Genomic DNA, 17,091 nt, shown 5'->3' on the forward strand with positions numbered 1-17,091 from the left:
AAAAACCCTCCCAAAAGTGCATTGTGGTTTCAGCTTCAATGATTTTTAGTTTGACGCTGCTCAACTGCGAAGACCTTTGGGGATTTTATGATGAAACCTCAGTACCATTTTGTGCTCTGAGGATCAGGTTTACTTCCCCTCCTCCATACTGTCATCTGTGAAAGATCTGTCCGTGATTATCATCTTAGCTACTCTGTAATTTTCCAATGAAATCTGTATCAAGGACTTAGGCTGGGGTGGAGTGTTGGGGGGCGTGACAGCAGTTGGTGAGTTTTAGCTTGTGCGCTGTGCTGCTGGCTCTGATTGCGAAAAAGAAAGACTTGACTGTAAGTTGAATTTGCAAGGATGACAATTAGATCACAGCTAATGAAACGAGCATATTTGGGGCAAGATTTGAAAATGCAGGATCACGTTTTGGTGTGCACTTGTGCTCTTGGAATTAACTCTGTCCTCCCATGTGTCTCTGCATGTGGTACCATGTAGCATTGTGATTCCGAAAGCACCAAATGCTGCCCCTCCTCCTCTTACTCGTCAATGTGCATATAGATGTGACATTTTGGTTCTCCCACTGTCTGAATTAAGTGCCAGACCTTAAAGCGCCGTGAAAACGTAGCATGGTGAAACAGGTGATCCTTCCAGAATGAAAACAACAGGTGTATCACGCATAATACACTGGCTTTGGCTAAACATCAAGTTGATGTAGGCTTCAGTGTCCAATTGCTCAATATAGAATATTGGGAATGGCAGTGAACACACAGGTAGCTATGCTGAGGTGTATGTTTAACGTGCAAATAAAATGTGTGTTTTGCTAACATCAGATGTCTACAGGTTTTGTGCTAAAACTCAGTGCTCTATTGTTTCAGACCAATTTGACCTTCGTTGGCTGCGTGGGTATGCTGGATCCCCCAAGAATTGAAGTAGCTTCATCTATAAAGCTGTGTAAACAAGCTGGTATTAGAGTTATTATGATTACTGGTGATAATAAAGGCACAGCAGTAGCTATTTGCCGACGCATTGGTATCTTTGTGGAAGATGAAGATGTGTCTACAAAAGCCTTTACTGGCCGTGAATTTGATGAGCTCTCCCTTGCTGCCCAAAGAGATGCTTGCCACCATGCCCGTTGCTTTGCTCGTGTGGAGCCTTCCCACAAATCTAAAATTGTGGAGTTTCTTCAGTCTTTTGATGAGATTACAGCTATGGTAAGGAATTGACCTTTTTACTTGATTTGAGAGGCAGATACTGTGTTTAAACCTAAATTATGCCCTGTCAGACTGATGCCTTGTTCAGGACTTCTGCTTTTTCCTGAACTACATCTTACAATAGTTCTGTGCTGAAGTGATTTGTAAAGATCTAAAATGCCAAACGCTATGCAAAATTCCTTTCTTGTGTCTATTCTTTTTCAACTTTAAATTCTTCTTTTAGACTGGTGATGGTGTCAATGATGCCCCTGCGTTGAAGAAAGCAGAAATTGGAATTGCTATGGGTTCTGGTACTGCGGTGGCTAAAACTGCTTCTGAAATGGTTTTAGCAGATGATAATTTCTCAACTATTGTAGCTGCTGTGGAAGAAGGACGTGCAATTTATAACAACATGAAACAGTTCATCCGTTACTTGATCTCTTCCAATGTTGGAGAAGTTGTCTGGTAAGTATTTTGGTGTTTTCTTTGGCCTAGAGTAGTGATCGAGTCCTTTTTTATTTATTTACTTCCAGTATTTCTCACTAAAACCAGAGGAACGGGTTCTCCAGGTAGTGGCTCATTGTGACTGTGTGGAATGAGGTCTGTATACTTCCAGGGTCAGTAGCATTTACTGGAGAATTTCAGCATACCACAAAAGATAAACGTTGCATTGCATGTAATACTCTAGCTCGGTAGGTGGCTAAGATGCTTTACAGCTACTTCTATGTTTGGAATACTTCTCTGTGGAACTGAATTTTAAAAATTAGAGAACAAAATCTTACAAGATCTGGTATTTCAGATAACATAGCCACAGATACAACTTAAATGTTTCTGTAACTTAAACCTCAAGTTACAGAAGAATGTCATACATGTCATACAGTGCCACAGAATGTAAGTAATCATCTCCTAACTGTTGCTTACATCAAAGCATATTTTCTCCCAGAGCCAAATAAAATACAGCATTTGTCTTGCCCTATTTTTTGTAAGCTTTAAAGCATTGAAAACTTTAATGCCGTTTGTGATACAAAATGGATAACTCCATGTGAGAGAACAGAAAGGATGCTTTAAACTTAAGCACTGAATTTATTTGTGTTCACAAAAGTAAGCTTATAATTGGTGGGTTTTCTTATAGTATCTTCTTGACTGCTGCCCTGGGTTTTCCTGAAGCTCTAATTCCTGTCCAACTGTTATGGGTAAACCTTGTGACGGATGGTCTCCCTGCTACTGCTCTGGGCTTTAATCCTCCTGATCTTGATATCATGAATAAGCCACCCCGCAACCCTAAAGAGCCACTGATCAGTGGATGGCTATTCTTCCGTTACCTAGCTATTGGATGTAAGTAGTAAGAGCTTTCTTATTTCTCTTAAGTAACTACAGCATGTAGATTTTTTTGAGGCCCTCTTTGAAAGCAATATCTAACCTTTGCTCAAGTTTGAAAACTAGCAATAGATGATCTGTAGAACTGGTATTCTCTTCTGAGATTCACTCTGTACGTTTGCAGGCAATGCCATGGTAGAATGGTAAAGCAGTAATTTCTTCTTTTCGTTAACAAAGGCAAAAAAAGTCATAATTGCATAACATCAGTCGGACATTCACCACTTCATCAGAATCTTTTGATTAGATTCTAGATTTATCTTTTAGATAAATTAGTCTTTTTTTACAGTACTTGGAGGTCTCGAAGTAGGAGATTAGATGTGGCAAGTGAGCTCTGCTCTTACATAGAGTTCACAACACTGAAAAAAGTTATTTATTTTTCCTTAAGGTTATGTTGGTGCTGCCACAGTGGGTGCTGCTGCTTGGTGGTTTATTGCTGCTGATGGTGGTCCAAGAGTTACCTTTTATCAGCTGGTACGTGCTTGGTTTAATTTCTGGGGGGAAAGGGGCACATTCTTTTTATACTTTTTTTCTTGAAATGACTATAGAAAAACAGTAGCTTATTTTAAAAAAGTTTTATGTAATGAGATATTCTTTCAGCCTTGTTAAAGTAAAACTTAGTTTAAAGACTAATCAATCGTGATCAAGCGCAAAGGGGGCATACCTGAGCTTCTAAACCATTTGGAGGACTGAGTGGTGTCTTGTGAGTAAAAGACTAACAGAAATTTTTATAAAGCTGGCAAAAGCTTTTTGTATTTTTGGTGCTTGTAGTGTCATATTAGATACTTGTCTCCTTGTCTCTTCTGTAGTGTGGTGCTTGTAGGATTCATATTTGAAGTTTTTTATACTACTACATAGTTCCTAATAGCCTGTTTTTACTTTTTAAAGTTAAGCTGTAGAAATGAGATCACATTGTTCTGTTCCAGAGCCATTTTCTGCAGTGCAAAGAGGACAACCCTGACTTCTCTGGTGTCGACTGTGTGGTATTTGAGTCTCCGTATCCAATGACAATGGCTCTCTCTGTACTTGTCACCATAGAGATGTGCAATGCTCTCAACAGGTTTGTATCTCCACATCAGAAAGCAAAGCTTTTGCGTAGCTTATCCAAAATCCCACCTTCTGTGCAGTTTGGTTCCGAGTGCGTGGACAGCTCAACGATGAGTCATACTTCCTTGCCAAATCCTGGCAGTGCAAACAATGACTCTCTCGTAGATAACATTTGAGATCTCTTATCATAAGGTGTATTTTTAATTCTTTCAGTTCATTCTGGCACTTTACTCAGCATAAGCAACTGACATATTTTCCGTTACTTTTAATCTGAGCTTAATTAATCAGATTATCCCTCCCATGTGATATCAAGGAGAACTAAAATAAGAATGTTGAAGATATGGAAAATTTTTCCTGCCCGAAGGGAGTGTGGGTTTAGCCAATTAATGTTATTATAAATGGAAACCACTAAGTAGCACGATGTCAAGGGTATTTTCTTCAAATAGCTTAGAGGTCACTTAATTTTAAAAACCAGCTTTAAATGAAAGTGTACTGCGGTAGCCCTACATAGTAAGGTACTGCTCTACATTTGGTGTTCTGTATCCCAGACTCCTCTGCAGATTGAATCTGGAGAGTGGATTTAAAGAATAAGGAGCAAGTACGTGGCCCCCTCTGTATTTCCAGTCTATAACTGAGCTTTGGAGGAGATGGGGAGGGAGGAACAGGGCCCCAGCAGCTGACAGACAGGAGGATTCTGTCTCATGCTGTTGAACCCAGCATTCCCTCTTCACATCCTTCCCTCTTGTGGAGAGGATATCAGGGTCTTAGCAAAAAAAAAAAAAAAAAGTAGATTAGGTCAGGAATGGGCAGAATGCACAAAAGCTTTCAAAAACAAACGTGAGACTGAACTGTGGCCACTCTGCGAAGCAGTCTTCCAGGGTGAATATAAAGTTGTAACCTACTTAAACCATAGGGAGTGCCTTGCTGCTCTTTCCAGCTGTTTAGTTCTTTATTGAATTTCCTGTTGGTGTCGTGTATGCACACACACGTACCGTGTTTCTGTTGCAGTCTGTCAGAAAACCAGTCCTTAATGAGGATGCCCCCGTGGGAGAACATCTGGCTGGTGGGCGCCATTTGCTTGTCCATGTCACTCCACTTCCTTATCCTTTACGTGGAACCGCTGCCAGTAAGTGCTTTATATCCTCATCCCTGAGCTTGGAGATGGAGCAAAAACTTGTCGGGAGCTTAAGGCAAGGGGTGGAGGAGGAGCAAAAGGTGTAATACTTGGCTTTTCTTTCAGATTATCTTCCAGATCACACCTCTGAATGTGACGCAGTGGCTGATGGTATTGAAAATCTCACTACCTGTCATTCTGCTGGATGAAACACTTAAATATGTGGCCCGTAACTACCTGGAACCTGGTAAAGATAGTGTGCGGCCTGCCACCAAACCGTGTTCTTTGTCAGCATGCACCGAAGGAGTTTCCTGGCCGTTTGTGTTCATTACTATGCCCTTGGTTATCTGGCTTTACAGCACAGACACTAACTTTAGTGATATGTTCTGGTCTTGACTGACATGGTGACAGTTTTACATTGAAAGAAAAAGTTTAACTTAATCAATTTTTTTATTGTTTAGAGCAACTGTCTATTTCTGCTGAATTTTCACATGAACATATTTGCCGGTGATGGAGGTTTCATACTCTAGATTTTGGTTTTTTGCTTTTTCTGACTTCAGTGGGGGCAATATATTCCTCTTTTATACACAGTTAAAGTGTCCATTGACATGTACAGAGAACTAACACTATTTTATGCAATTTTTTTGTAGATGAAAAGCATGTACAGTGTTCTGTTCAATAGTCTATTCATCATGTAAAAAAAGTAAATTTTTTTGAGCCAGCGGACACTATCAAACTAAATTGGCAGCAGATTTTAGGGAATGAATGTGTGTTGTCTAAAACTAAAAAAGAAAAAAAAAAGCATGTAACTGTTTGTCTTCTGCATGATCATCCAAACTTAATTTGTCATACAGTCAGGTTTTATTTTTTTTCATAAGCCGAACTTTCTGCACTGGGTAGAGAGTACTGCTACCTTGGTCAGGATTTCTTTTGTTTCCCCTCTTCCTGCTCCCTTGCTCTTGGTTCTTGACTGTCCTTGTTTACACCAATTTCTGTATGAGGTATGCCTAATCTTGCTCGTGCAGAAAATACCATTCCAGGTGCAGCCTGCTGGGGTTCTTCCATATTCTCAACACACAGTTTTTTTTTTTAAAGATTATTTATTTAAGTGTCTATTGTATTTTTATTGTAACAGGACCTTATTTTGCCAGTGTTGCCCATGATGCAGGGATAGGGAGGTTTACTTCTGTCTACTTAAATCTAAACCAAGCCTTTTTAACCAACACAGTCTGTTTTAATTCCAAAAGAGGGTTTGAGTTTTAATACCTTACTTACACGTGTCAGATCTTTTTTTTTCTTTCTTCCCCCCTTTAAGATCAAAACTTGTAACGAGACCTGGAAAAATAACTTGCACTGCATAGCTAGAAATTGGATTTCCTACACTTAGGGCACTAATGCTAAGTTGTATACATGGAGTTACTCTGCTGGCCTGTTGTTAGCCTGACTTGAAGTAACAAGCTCGTGTGTGTGTTTTGTAAAATCTGTAAATAGCACATGACCAAATTGAACATATTGTATAGAACTATTTTTATTTTAATGTGGCACTAACCACCTTCATTATTACGGTAAATGTTAAAGCATGTTTTCAAATTCAGTCCTGTATCAACAACGTGTAAGTCATTAACAGTCCTAACTGTGGTGTTTTTCTCCAATGCCTTCCAACTTTCATCGACTAAAGTGAGTATTTCTCTTCCATTTCACCATGCCAGTGGTGACTTGCTGTAAAATAGCATATGCTGTATACATGTTGAAGAATAAATAGTAATTTCCTTCATTCCCATGCTGTGTTTTGTCAAATTCTGCTGTGCTACATTATTATCACCACTTTAGACTCTCGTTCTATGGTGTGAAGCTGAAATTACTGATTCTGAAGGTAAAGCGCTTGCTTTTGTTTTAGTGCATCTTTGAGCTTGTTTTAGAGCAGCCAGGAGCCTTAGTGTACCTCAGATCCTACAGCTTTTTTTTGTCTTAAGTTTGAGATGAAATTGGATAAATCTGTAACTTAAGACAATGACAAGTGTTTATCTGAATGTTTAGTGTGCAGAACACTAGTACTCGTGGTCAGGTGCTGGTTTACTCCGAGGCTTTTTCCTCCTCTGAGCACACCAGCCCTTCTCTAGGAATAATCAATCCACAGTGCTCAATGTGCAGTTGCTTCTCTGCTCCTCTTTGCAAAAACAGCTTATTGTTTCCAGTGAATGGAAACACTTTGAACAGTGGTCATACAAAAAGACAAAAGAACAGTCTTGGCTTCACAGGATAGTCTTTGAAAATTGTACTAGGGTCATAATGCCTTTGTTGAGTAGCAGGTGCTGTGTTATCTTGTGTTGGCTCGAAATCTGCTTTAATAACCAAATTCAAACAGCTTTCTTACTCCTCGTAGCTTTTAACTTCCATTTTCCTCTCTGCTCTTTTAGTGCCAGCTGGAATCCAGTGAGCACAGATTAATCCTTTAGGTTTCAAGCTTTCAGATGTACATGCCAACCTCAGAGCACAGACCCTATTTGAAAGCCCACTACGTTGCGAATACTCATGTTTATGGAAATGTTGATATACTTTAACTGATGCTGAAGTGACTCAGGTAGATGTGATGATGTAAGAGGTGTTTTGTAGAACTGTAAGCATTGAACTCACTTGAATGCCCTCTATGCAAGGAAGAACCTGTCTTTGCCAACCTGGATATTTTGCATACCACAAAACCAATGGCCAGCACCAGTCGGATGCTGTCTGAATACTAACTGAGCATTTTAAGGCTTGCTCCTGTTCCTTCAAACAGGAAACTTGTCATGTAATTTAGAATTCCTTGGGATCAAAATATGTCCAAGTCCATTGTCATTTGTTGGAAACAATAGAATTGTGGCCAGATTTTTTCAAGGGGGCAGGGACAGCCACTGCATCTTTGAGCAATGGCTCTGTGTAAACCTCCAGAGCACCCATGTTGGCGTGCTTTTCTAAGCCACGTATGTGGCAGTAGTTGTGATTCTTCCTGTAATAGACAGGAAAAGAACTGTACACCAAATCAGCCTGCTATGTAACACCTTTCTCCCTCCCCATCTCTAAGATGCTGGCAGGGAAAATGGATTAATTAAAATTTAGTCTTTTGACACCTTCTGTCGAATCTTTGTCTGGCACACTCAGTTGTGCATGTTGAAGACAAGTCTTGCTGAGGGCTCACTCGTATCAGTTATCTCAGGGTCTCACTTGCAGTAGGAGCCTTCTGTTTCTTAGAGTACCTCTGAAAGCTAGACAGCTGGTGGGTGAATGGAGTGTCATTTATCCCTCCTGATGGCTCCTAGAACCTCAGGAGCCTGGTTTTGTAGGGTATGCCTAAAGAGCCCAAGCGATCTTAATCTACCTTGCTTTTCTTTTTCTTTTTTTTAGATGTCTCCTAGTCTTGCTGTCTAAACTTCTTTGCAGAAATGGAGCAATAGGGTTCCCTAGGATCAGTACTTAATTATTGCTGGTTCAGTGGCAACTGCTGTTAAACTTCTGTTCTCCAGGTGTTGCCACTATTAAGATGTTTGCCAGCCTGGTGTGGTCTGGACTGGCCAAACATTAAGACCTACCATATGCTTCTTCCCCTGTAGTCAAGCACCCAGCCCTAAAATTGCTCTGCTGTGGGCTTTCAGGTTTTATTTCCCATCTGAATTTTAGAAAATAACTTCATACCTTTTGTTTCTGTTCACTCTGATCTCACTGAGCTTCATCTCTCTGGTCTTCTGAACTCCTCACACCTTGCTTATTTCCTAGCATGCGAGGGGTACGTAAGGTTAACGTTGGTTGTGACTGATGGTATCATAGGTGAGAAACACCAGGAAGGATCCCAGCTTATGCTGGGAAACTGGTGGGTTTTGCAATGACAGCAGTGCCTCCTGAATTAAGTGTTCTGTGGGCTGGTCCAAAGCAGAGCAAAGATGATGGTCAGGCAGCCGCAGTCATATGCCAGCAACATGGAGACAAAGGCTTTTATCTTTGTCGTGCCCCAGGTGTCTCAGTTTTCAAATGCGAGTGATTCAAAGTACTGGTTTTGAGCTGCACAACTGGCTGCTCCTTCTTGCCTGTACCCAGGCACTAAAAATGAAAATAGTCTATGGTTGGTTTCTCAAAGCATTACTGCAAATAAATCAGTATGAAAGAAGCTGCAGAAAAATAATGTACCAGTGTCTCACAGTGCTGCAAAGCTGATGGTTGTAGAGAGGCCGTTCTGGAGAAGGCTCATGGTAAGAAAATGAGTTTTTAATCTGATGATAAAATGCAGTACAGCAGTCCTCTGTCACTGTTCGAAGAACACAGCTGATGCACAGAACATACATGGTAAACTGCTTAAAGATGGTTAAATTTGCTGAGATGAAGGGAGGTAAAACTGATACAAGGTTGTCTGTCTCTTGCACCTGTCTTGTTTACCTTCTCGCACTTCTAACCATTAACTGTTTCCCTAATCTCTGCTAATTACATCCTTAATTACATTAATATTATGCATTCTCAAATCCTAGCAGGAGAGCCTAAATTTTAGTGTTAAGCAGTGTTTTGAAGAGCCACCATTTAGTTCTAGGCGCTCAGAGTACACTTTTTTCCAGACCCAAGGCTTTTTCCAGACCCAAGGCTAACCTTACGCTGTATTTTAGGGGTACAGTACAGTAGTAGCTATACTGCACTCTACCCTCTGCCTACGCATTAATCTGTGTAGTTTAATGACTTCTTCAGAGCTTTCCTACTGCTTCCCAGAACAAGCTGCATAACTTGAAAAAGGGACATTGTTAGGTCACTTCAGGGCCAAGCTTGCACTATAATGCCTTGATTAGAAAAACACCATTAAAGATTATTTTTTTAAAACGGGAAAAAATAGCTCAAACTGGGTACTACGAGAAGCTGAAAGACAGAAGAGTCTCCCTTTACTTTTTACTATTACCACTAGTCAGGCAAAGCAATGCAAAAACTATCCGAACGTACCTCAAGTCTCTTTCATTTATGGTCTTCTGGAGGAGGTGCTGACTTTGCTGATAAAGGGAGCTCTGCTGAATTCAGAAGAGCTGAGACATAATCCAGAGTGTCCTGGGCTGTAAGAACAAAGTAACCTGAGAGTGTCCCTTCAATGACAGAGCAGTCCTTATCAGGCTTAACATTCTTTCTTCTGTCACTGTTGATCTTAGTCTTGCTTTTATCATGATACTTTGCATTCATCCTTTTATTAACTGTTTCCTTTTCTTTCTTTCCTTTTCAGCAATACTGGAGTAATCGCTTCCTAAACAATTTTGCAGAAATGTAAGGTTGTTTTGTTGCGTGCATGTGTTTTTAGCAACACATCTACCAAAACTTCTGCATGTATCATGTGTAAAGATTCTTTGCTTTCCCTAAAAACAAAACTCATTGTGTTCTCTGTGGAAGAAATGTGTGGTACCATTAGGACTTCAGATGTACAAATGTGCAATATAGTTACAGAATTGGAAACTCTCTCCAGAGAAGTTTGGGTTCTGTGCAACATGGAGAAGAGTTTATCTTTGAACAAGAATCGCCGAGCTGTCAGCCAATTTTCCATATTCCTGTATGTAAAATGTCAGTTTATAAAATGTACAATATCAAAACTGCATGCCTTCGGTTGTAGACAAATCTCTGTATTGTATCATCCGAGCATACTACTCTATAACAGCTTATGTACAATGCTATCCTATTTATAAAACTCATTGAAAAGATTACAGATGAATGTTAAACTGTAAGCCTCCAGTTCATACCTTTGGATTTTTTTTATCATGTGTGCAAATCAACCTGTTTTGCACTGTAATGTAACTTATTTAAATCTAAGGCAGTAAGACAGATGTTGGTGCAATACAAAATATTGTGATGCATTTATTTAGAAAGCAGCAAATGACTTAGCCAGTTACCACAACTGCATGTATGACCTTTAGAAGTTGTAAATAAGATCAGTTGTCTATTTACATGCTGACAGTAAGAAGCATCACACCTAGTTTCATTTGTATCAGGTAAAATAAATTTATTCTACAATACATACTTTGTGTGTTATTTTATGCACTTTGTTTTCCGCAGGTACATGCGTACATACTTCAGCGTGCTCTTATATTAATGCCAGGATGACACATATTTGCACCAACAGCATTGCAATCTTTCCTTCTAGAACTATGCAGATGCCAGCTGCTCTTCCAGCAGTATTGACCTCCTCGCTGGTGTGACTTCCTCTGTCCAGGGGCTTGTGTGTGTGTTTAAGGGACACTGTCAAGTACTTTGATCACTCAATTTTTTTTAAAATGCTCCATTGTTTGTAAATCCCTCTGAGAAACTTAAAATAAACATTTCTTTCCCAACTACATCTCTATTTTTTGTCCTTTTCTAATTCCTAAATTGCCCCAGCCCCTAGTAGCTGCTGGCCTCTTCCCCCTTCCATAGGCAAAAGGAAGATTAACCAAGATTATCTAAGAGTGCACTTGCTACACGCCACGAACAGCCTGCTTATGGCTGCTTTTGTTCGTCATGGCTTACGCCATTCCTCAAAACTTAAGCAATTCTGCCGGTAAGCATGCTGCAGCTGTGCAGGTCCCACTAGGTCACAGCATCAGAGCCCTTGTTACAGCGTTAGGCAAGGCTCAAGCACTCCGAAGGGTAAAGCTGGGTTAGCCAAGTGCCCTGTAATGCTCTGCTCTGACTCCCATAAACTACGTTTTGTTTGGAGTAAGTGGAGGGAAGTAAGGGCACAAGCAGAGCCTCTCTAACTATGCAACATCAGCCAACTTCAAAGGGGAGTAATGTGTTTTAAATTAACTGTAATGCCTCTCGAACTAGCCCACGATAGCAGCACAGTGCCAGCAAACAGCGTTATCCAAATTAGGTGACATGTCTGAGCCCCTTCAAACACAACAGCACGAGGTTTAAAAATACTAGAGCCGAATTCCGCGGCTGAGCTCGGCTATATGATGGTAGGCGCTGCATTAATACATAGGGCTGGAGGAGAAGGCTGCTTCCTACTATGGTAGTGTTGCTCCCAGCAAGCTGAGCTCTGCTCCTAACCTCTGGGCCAAGGCTGTCAGAACCGAGTTCAGCACAGCTTTTATCTGCAGCTGCAGCTCTTCCCTCCACCTTATTTATAGACCGGCTCCTGCGCACACCAATAGCGCTGTCACCAAATAACCTCACCGAGCTGCTCCCAGCACAGGCCAACAAACAGCAGCTGTCCGTTACACTGCACAGACACCTGAGCTAAACAATTAAAATCATTTGTTCAGCCCATTAGGGAAGAAACTGCCCCATTAACAAACATCTCCAGGCTGGTGTTCAGGAAATGATGAGAAAAACAAAGCTCTCTATCGACTAAAGGCAGCTGAAGTCCAGTTTCTCAGAAGAATGCACACATGTAGTGCACCAACAGCTTGTAAAAGTTATTCCTGCTGCCCAGCTGAGCTGGTGCCCTCTACTACTTGCATAAATACTTGTCAACAGCACCGATACCAAACGTAGACTGGAAATTATATTAATTCATTGTTCAGCAAACAGCTTCAGCTTCCACTCCGTGCTGCTGCCACGGTTAGTTACAGTGCGAGGATGGTTTCGGCATTTCTGCGTTGACAGCACATCACTGGGGAGTGAACTGAGACCAAACCCTTAACATTCAAACATTTTTTTAGTTATGATCTGCAAGAATAACTAGTCCCCGAATGAACTGCAGCAGCACTTCTGGAGTAGAGCCACACAGAGAAAACTTTGTGAAGCTCAGTGGGTTGCTAGGTACTCGAGTGCGAGAGCATTTGGGGTAAGAGATGCTGAGATAAACAGCTTCATCGCCCCCCTCCTCCTCCTCACCTTGCTGCACAGCCCTGGCTCCAAAGCACCGCATGGATGGGCCCCGCTCTGACAGCTGTGGAGGGAAGAGAAATGGTTCCCAGCACCCTCAGGCATCTCAGGCAAATTACATCAAACTCCAGAAGAGGGGGCAGAAAACAGCCCCGTTTCACAGCGAGGTGAATGTGACTGTAAGATCTGAACCCACAGCCACCCCCAGGCGGGTGGGTGAGAAATGAGGAAAGCACTCGGTAGAGGAGAAAGCTCATTTGTTTCACAACCTCAGCTCTGAAAAAGAGCCTCAGGAAAAACTACGGGCCAAACCCACAGAAGCCGCAGACTGAAGAGCATCCCACCCTCTGCTCAGCCTGCAGAGCTCTGAGCACCTGAAGAGTTTAAGAACATTTCATCCCCAACGATTTGACTGCTCTAAACCAAACTCTACCAGAGCACCAGGTACCTTCCCCACCACCAGCCAACTTCTTTCCCCAGCAATCTAACACAAGCCTGCTGCTGTTCAATGCCCAAACCGAAGACGCACAATAACTACCAGAGGGAACCAATCTAATTGCAGTCATGGCCTCAGGTTCTGCTATCAGCCACGGACACCTCAGAGGCTGTTAACTGCAGCCAAGAGCCGAGGCTCTGCAAAGCCCGTGGGATGCTGCACAAAAAGCTCTTAGCTAAGTGGGGCAGCATCGAGAGCTACGACCTGGGGCTGACGTGGAAAATGTAGGTCAGATCTACGGCTGCTGAAGAAACCCTGCAAGTTCACCTCAAGAGGAAAACGGACTGGGCTCTGTGGCAGAGCGCGATGCCCCGCCGTGCCCGCACGGCATGTGGGATGTCTCCGCACACACGCAGCCCTGACAAGGAGCCCGACCAGCCCCACCACCAGGAGCAGAGCCCAAGAGACTGCTGCTTCAAGGCGCCTGCTCCAAAACATCCCTCCTGGCCTGTCATCGTCAGTCACCAGGCTCAGAGTGCTCAGAAGCCTTCTGACATCGGTTTAGCAGGCTCAGCTATTTGCCTAACGAGGTCAAGCCCCCTGCTATTTGTTTAAATAGAGACAGAGGGACAAAAATGCATTCAGGCCCTATCAGCCTCCTGGAGCAGCTTGAGGGAATGCACAAAATGAGAGCACCCAGAAACTTCCCTTTTAATTAGTTCTTTTGGAGGCAGTATGAACTCACACTCGCACATAATCCTAGGAATAACACAGGATTTTGCTGACATCACCAGCTTGAAGAGAAGAGAGGTAAAATTCTCTAGTCTTGTTCTTCAGCAATGGCCAGCCTCCAAGAGCTGCTTGGCGCGTCCAGCTCAGTGTTTCTCTGAGACGGAGCTGCCATAACCAACTGAAACAGACTTCAGAAACAACAACAAAATCCCCAGACCTGATAAGCCTGGCCTGCTATAAACCCATGCTATTTTCGCCGGTGGCAGAGTCAATTTTTCCTACAGAGGCAGGCAAAGAACACGGCTTTACTATTGGGGTGAGATAACATCAGAGGCTAACAATCAAGCTGCAACCAGCTCATGCATTCAGAACCAAGTCACACAGCTCCAGCGCATTGTGATTGCAAAACATCGACGGTTTGGTCTTGTGCTTGTTCCTGCCCTGCCCTGCATTCAGTGAGGCACGACACCCCAGACAGAATTTGTAACTTAAAAGTCAGTTTCTCTTATTGTTGCCCTCCTGCAGGACTCGAGCACTAGCAGAGACCTTCAGTTTGAGACCAACCTTCATCAAGCAAAACAGGGGCACGCAGGAAAGCTCCCACCACCCCTGAGCTCACCCCAACGTGCGTCCTTTCTGCTCCTGAAACAAACTCACTGTCTGTAGCCAGGCTGATGTGCAGCTGCCATGCCAACAACAGCCCCTATTCATGGTGCAACTCAGTTTTCCAAGAATTCCTCATCCCACCACACCGCACACAGCAGTTCTAGCCCTGTCCTGCAGTAGCTGCCTTGCCCTGGGCACGCTTTGTCTCAGGATACAGGTTACAGGTACCAAATTCTGTGCCATCATAAAATCTAGGCCTCCAGTTTATGGACACTGCCAGCTTCTTCTCAGGACATCCACCATGAGGCTCTGTACCTTCGCTGAACCGCTAACACAGGAATCCACCCACCCGTGCTCACAGAACAACCGGCAGGTGCTGGAAACCTCAGCCTCTGCCAGGCAGCACTGACTGGGTACGGACTGCTCGCCAAAACCGTGCTGCTCTTCAACACAGCTCCCAGGCGTTTCACAGATCAAAAAGAAAACCAGAAGGAAATCGCTGCAGCATTGACTCAGTCTCCAGTCCATCAGACGATGCATGCAAACCGCAGCTGGCCTGTCAGAAAACAAGGCCAAGCTCCCAAAGCACCCCGAGCCTGCTTTAACAAGTTCTCTGCCTTGCGGAATTACGGAATCTCCCAGAGTGACACTGCAGAGCTTTCCACCGACATCCCAGTGTTGAGTCAATCAGATTCCGCAATAAAACAGCAAAAAGCTGCACGTAACGTGCCAAAACTAGCCCGAGGAATGACTGTGTACACTGCGCAGCACCAGATCTGTATCAGCGCATGGAACAAACAGAGGAAAGCGAGTGCTGCTGGTGGCTGTCCACAGCAGTGGGGAACAAGATGTTCCCTTAGTTTGGGTTGAAGGACAGAGATAATAAAGGTGTTGAAGTAAAATTCAAGCACCTAAAGTCCTGGAAAATTCCTTTCTCCAGTTGACACTGACCCCGCAGCACACAGACTCCCCAGGATACCTCTTTTCTTCCTGGAACTGCTCTGACACCTTTTGCTGCCTTTCTGCATGTGCTCGGAGCTGCACTGGTAAGACCAGTTCAGCATTTAGCTCTTCCTATGCTAATCAGGTTCCACACACTCATTAGGCAGTCCTCAGCCCGAACCACAAGGGCTTTTTTTTCTGACAGATGTACGCTGGAAGACTTAACACCATCCGGCCTTTCACAAAATGGAGTTGCTGTTGCCCTGCTTTTAAAGCATAATGGGATTAAGAGCTCGTCTCCTCCCCTCACCAGCTGCCATTTGTCTTTGAAGTCTTCATCAGGACAATTCCATCTCAGTGAAAGCCCCACTGGCAACGTCCCACAGAACTACTCAATTCCTCTCGCTAGCACCCTTGTGAAAAAGCAGCCGTCATGGGGTTGGCACTAGGGCTAATCCAGGGTTAGAAATAGGACACACGCTTTTCCCTCCCCTCAGGGCAGGGGAGAGGAAGAGCAACCTCACCCTTCAGGCCATGCCCAGGAGCTCCGTTTCCTTCCCAAGGCAAAGAGCCCAGCAGCCAGCGAGGTTAGCCCCTGTAAGTGTCTACACCGACGTAAGGCCAGATGGTGCACGTTCTTCCTTCCACCATGTAAAACCTCAGGATTTATGGATGGTAGATCACAGCACAAAGGGAGATCAAACCAACCGCCTTCCTATTTGCTCTTTTCAGACAATAGAGGCAGCAAGAACAAAAGCTGAAATCAAAGCACAGCACGGGAAGAGTTAAACCCCTCTTGCAAAAACTCAGATACTTCCAAGGATGGAGTGTTACTGGGTGGAAGGTCCTTAAAACTTCATAGAGCCCAACATTTCAGTAAGGAAAGTGAACATTTGACAGAATCCTGCAGCCTTATCTAATTGTCTGAGTTGCAGTGTGGCATCCTCTGCAGAACAGACAGTGGTTAGCTGAAGCCACCTTTCTGCCTGCCTATTAAAAGCTGTCCTAGCGAGCTGAGGAAGCATTCAAGTCCATCTCCATACACAGCTTCTCCTCTTGCAACAAGGAGCAGCAACACCAGAATCCAGCAGTTATCCAGGCAGCTTGAATTTACACTAACACAGGAATGACTGCTTTTCAGAATAACGCCAGACTTTCCCCTCATTAAACAGATACTTCAGCAGATACTTACAGAAGGCACGAATTGTGTTCTGGGCCAGTTTAGAAGATGCCTGCATTCCAGGATCACTCAGGTCCACCAGACTGACAGCCCGCTCAGTCCGTGCAAACGTTGCCTCCTCCTTGCTTTCACTGTGGACCTAAGGAGGAAAACCAAAAACTGAGGTTAGGAAATCTTCCAATTTGGTCTGCCTGCACCACCGCTGGCTACCAGCCCATCAAATCTTCCAAGGCAGAAAAGCTCCTCAGTCATTGACTGCAGATACTCGCTGGCTTCCCAGCCGACAGGCTTTACAAACATTTATTCCAAGAACCATATGGACTGCAGCTTACCCAGACCAACCAGTGTAAAGAAGATTCCTATCTGCATACTGCTGTTCTTGCTCTACTGATGTCATCATGCTGAAGATTCCTGGAAAACCACTTAGTATCCAACAAGATGAAGCCAAGTTACCAGCTTCAGCTCTTCAAACCATACTACACATCAAGGGAGAACACAATGTATTAGACAACAAACATTAGGCAAAAAGCAGAACAACAGAAATCTGATAAATAGTTCGGGGAAAGAGCTGGCATCTTAGTGACCTTTACAGCAATGCACAAGCAGTGTGCCATCTCTCCAGCCAATGCAGGAACAGGGCCTTTTGTGCCGCCAGATCAAGCTCTTGGATCAGATGCCAGCATAC

General features: G+C 43.4%; 1 protein-coding gene and 1 long non-coding RNA gene across 3 annotated transcripts in view; one reads left to right on the forward strand and one right to left on the reverse strand.

Moving 5' to 3' along the window:
* Window positions 1-11,035, forward strand: part of ATP2A2 (ATPase sarcoplasmic/endoplasmic reticulum Ca2+ transporting 2) — a 45,167-nt gene extending 34,132 nt beyond the window's left edge. Inside the window, exons 14-21 of one of the 2 annotated variants that reach the window (XR_004754849.1) lie at window positions 864-1,199; window positions 1,423-1,643; window positions 2,311-2,513; window positions 2,941-3,026; window positions 3,479-3,612; window positions 4,608-4,725; window positions 4,840-6,390; window positions 9,935-11,024. Coding sequence is in view for 1 of the 2 variants with exons in the window: in XM_035340882.1 (XP_035196773.1) it covers window positions 864-1,199; window positions 1,423-1,643; window positions 2,311-2,513; window positions 2,941-3,026; window positions 3,479-3,612; window positions 4,608-4,725; window positions 4,840-4,960; window positions 9,935-9,948 (1,233 nt within the window). In the remaining variant the exon portion in view is untranslated. Of the gene's footprint in view, window positions 1-863; window positions 1,200-1,422; window positions 1,644-2,310; window positions 2,514-2,940; window positions 3,027-3,478; window positions 3,613-4,607; window positions 4,726-4,839; window positions 6,391-9,934 lie in introns of both variants that reach the window. The other variant, XM_035340882.1, reaches the window with a different exon arrangement.
* Window positions 11,036-15,769: 4,734 nt separating this feature from the next.
* LOC118175020 lies at window positions 15,770-17,065 on the reverse strand. The gene is made up of 3 exons (XR_004754853.1): window positions 16,991-17,065; window positions 16,739-16,882; window positions 15,770-16,545 (listed from the first exon to the last, which is right to left on the reverse strand). It is a non-coding gene; the product is annotated as an uncharacterized LOC118175020 (long non-coding RNA).
* Between the last annotated feature and the right edge of the window lie 26 nt (window positions 17,066-17,091).

The sequence above is a fragment of the Oxyura jamaicensis genome, chromosome 15 (genome assembly GCF_011077185.1).
Source record: "Oxyura jamaicensis isolate SHBP4307 breed ruddy duck chromosome 15, BPBGC_Ojam_1.0, whole genome shotgun sequence".
NCBI classification, from domain to species: domain Eukaryota; kingdom Metazoa; phylum Chordata; class Aves; order Anseriformes; family Anatidae; genus Oxyura; species Oxyura jamaicensis.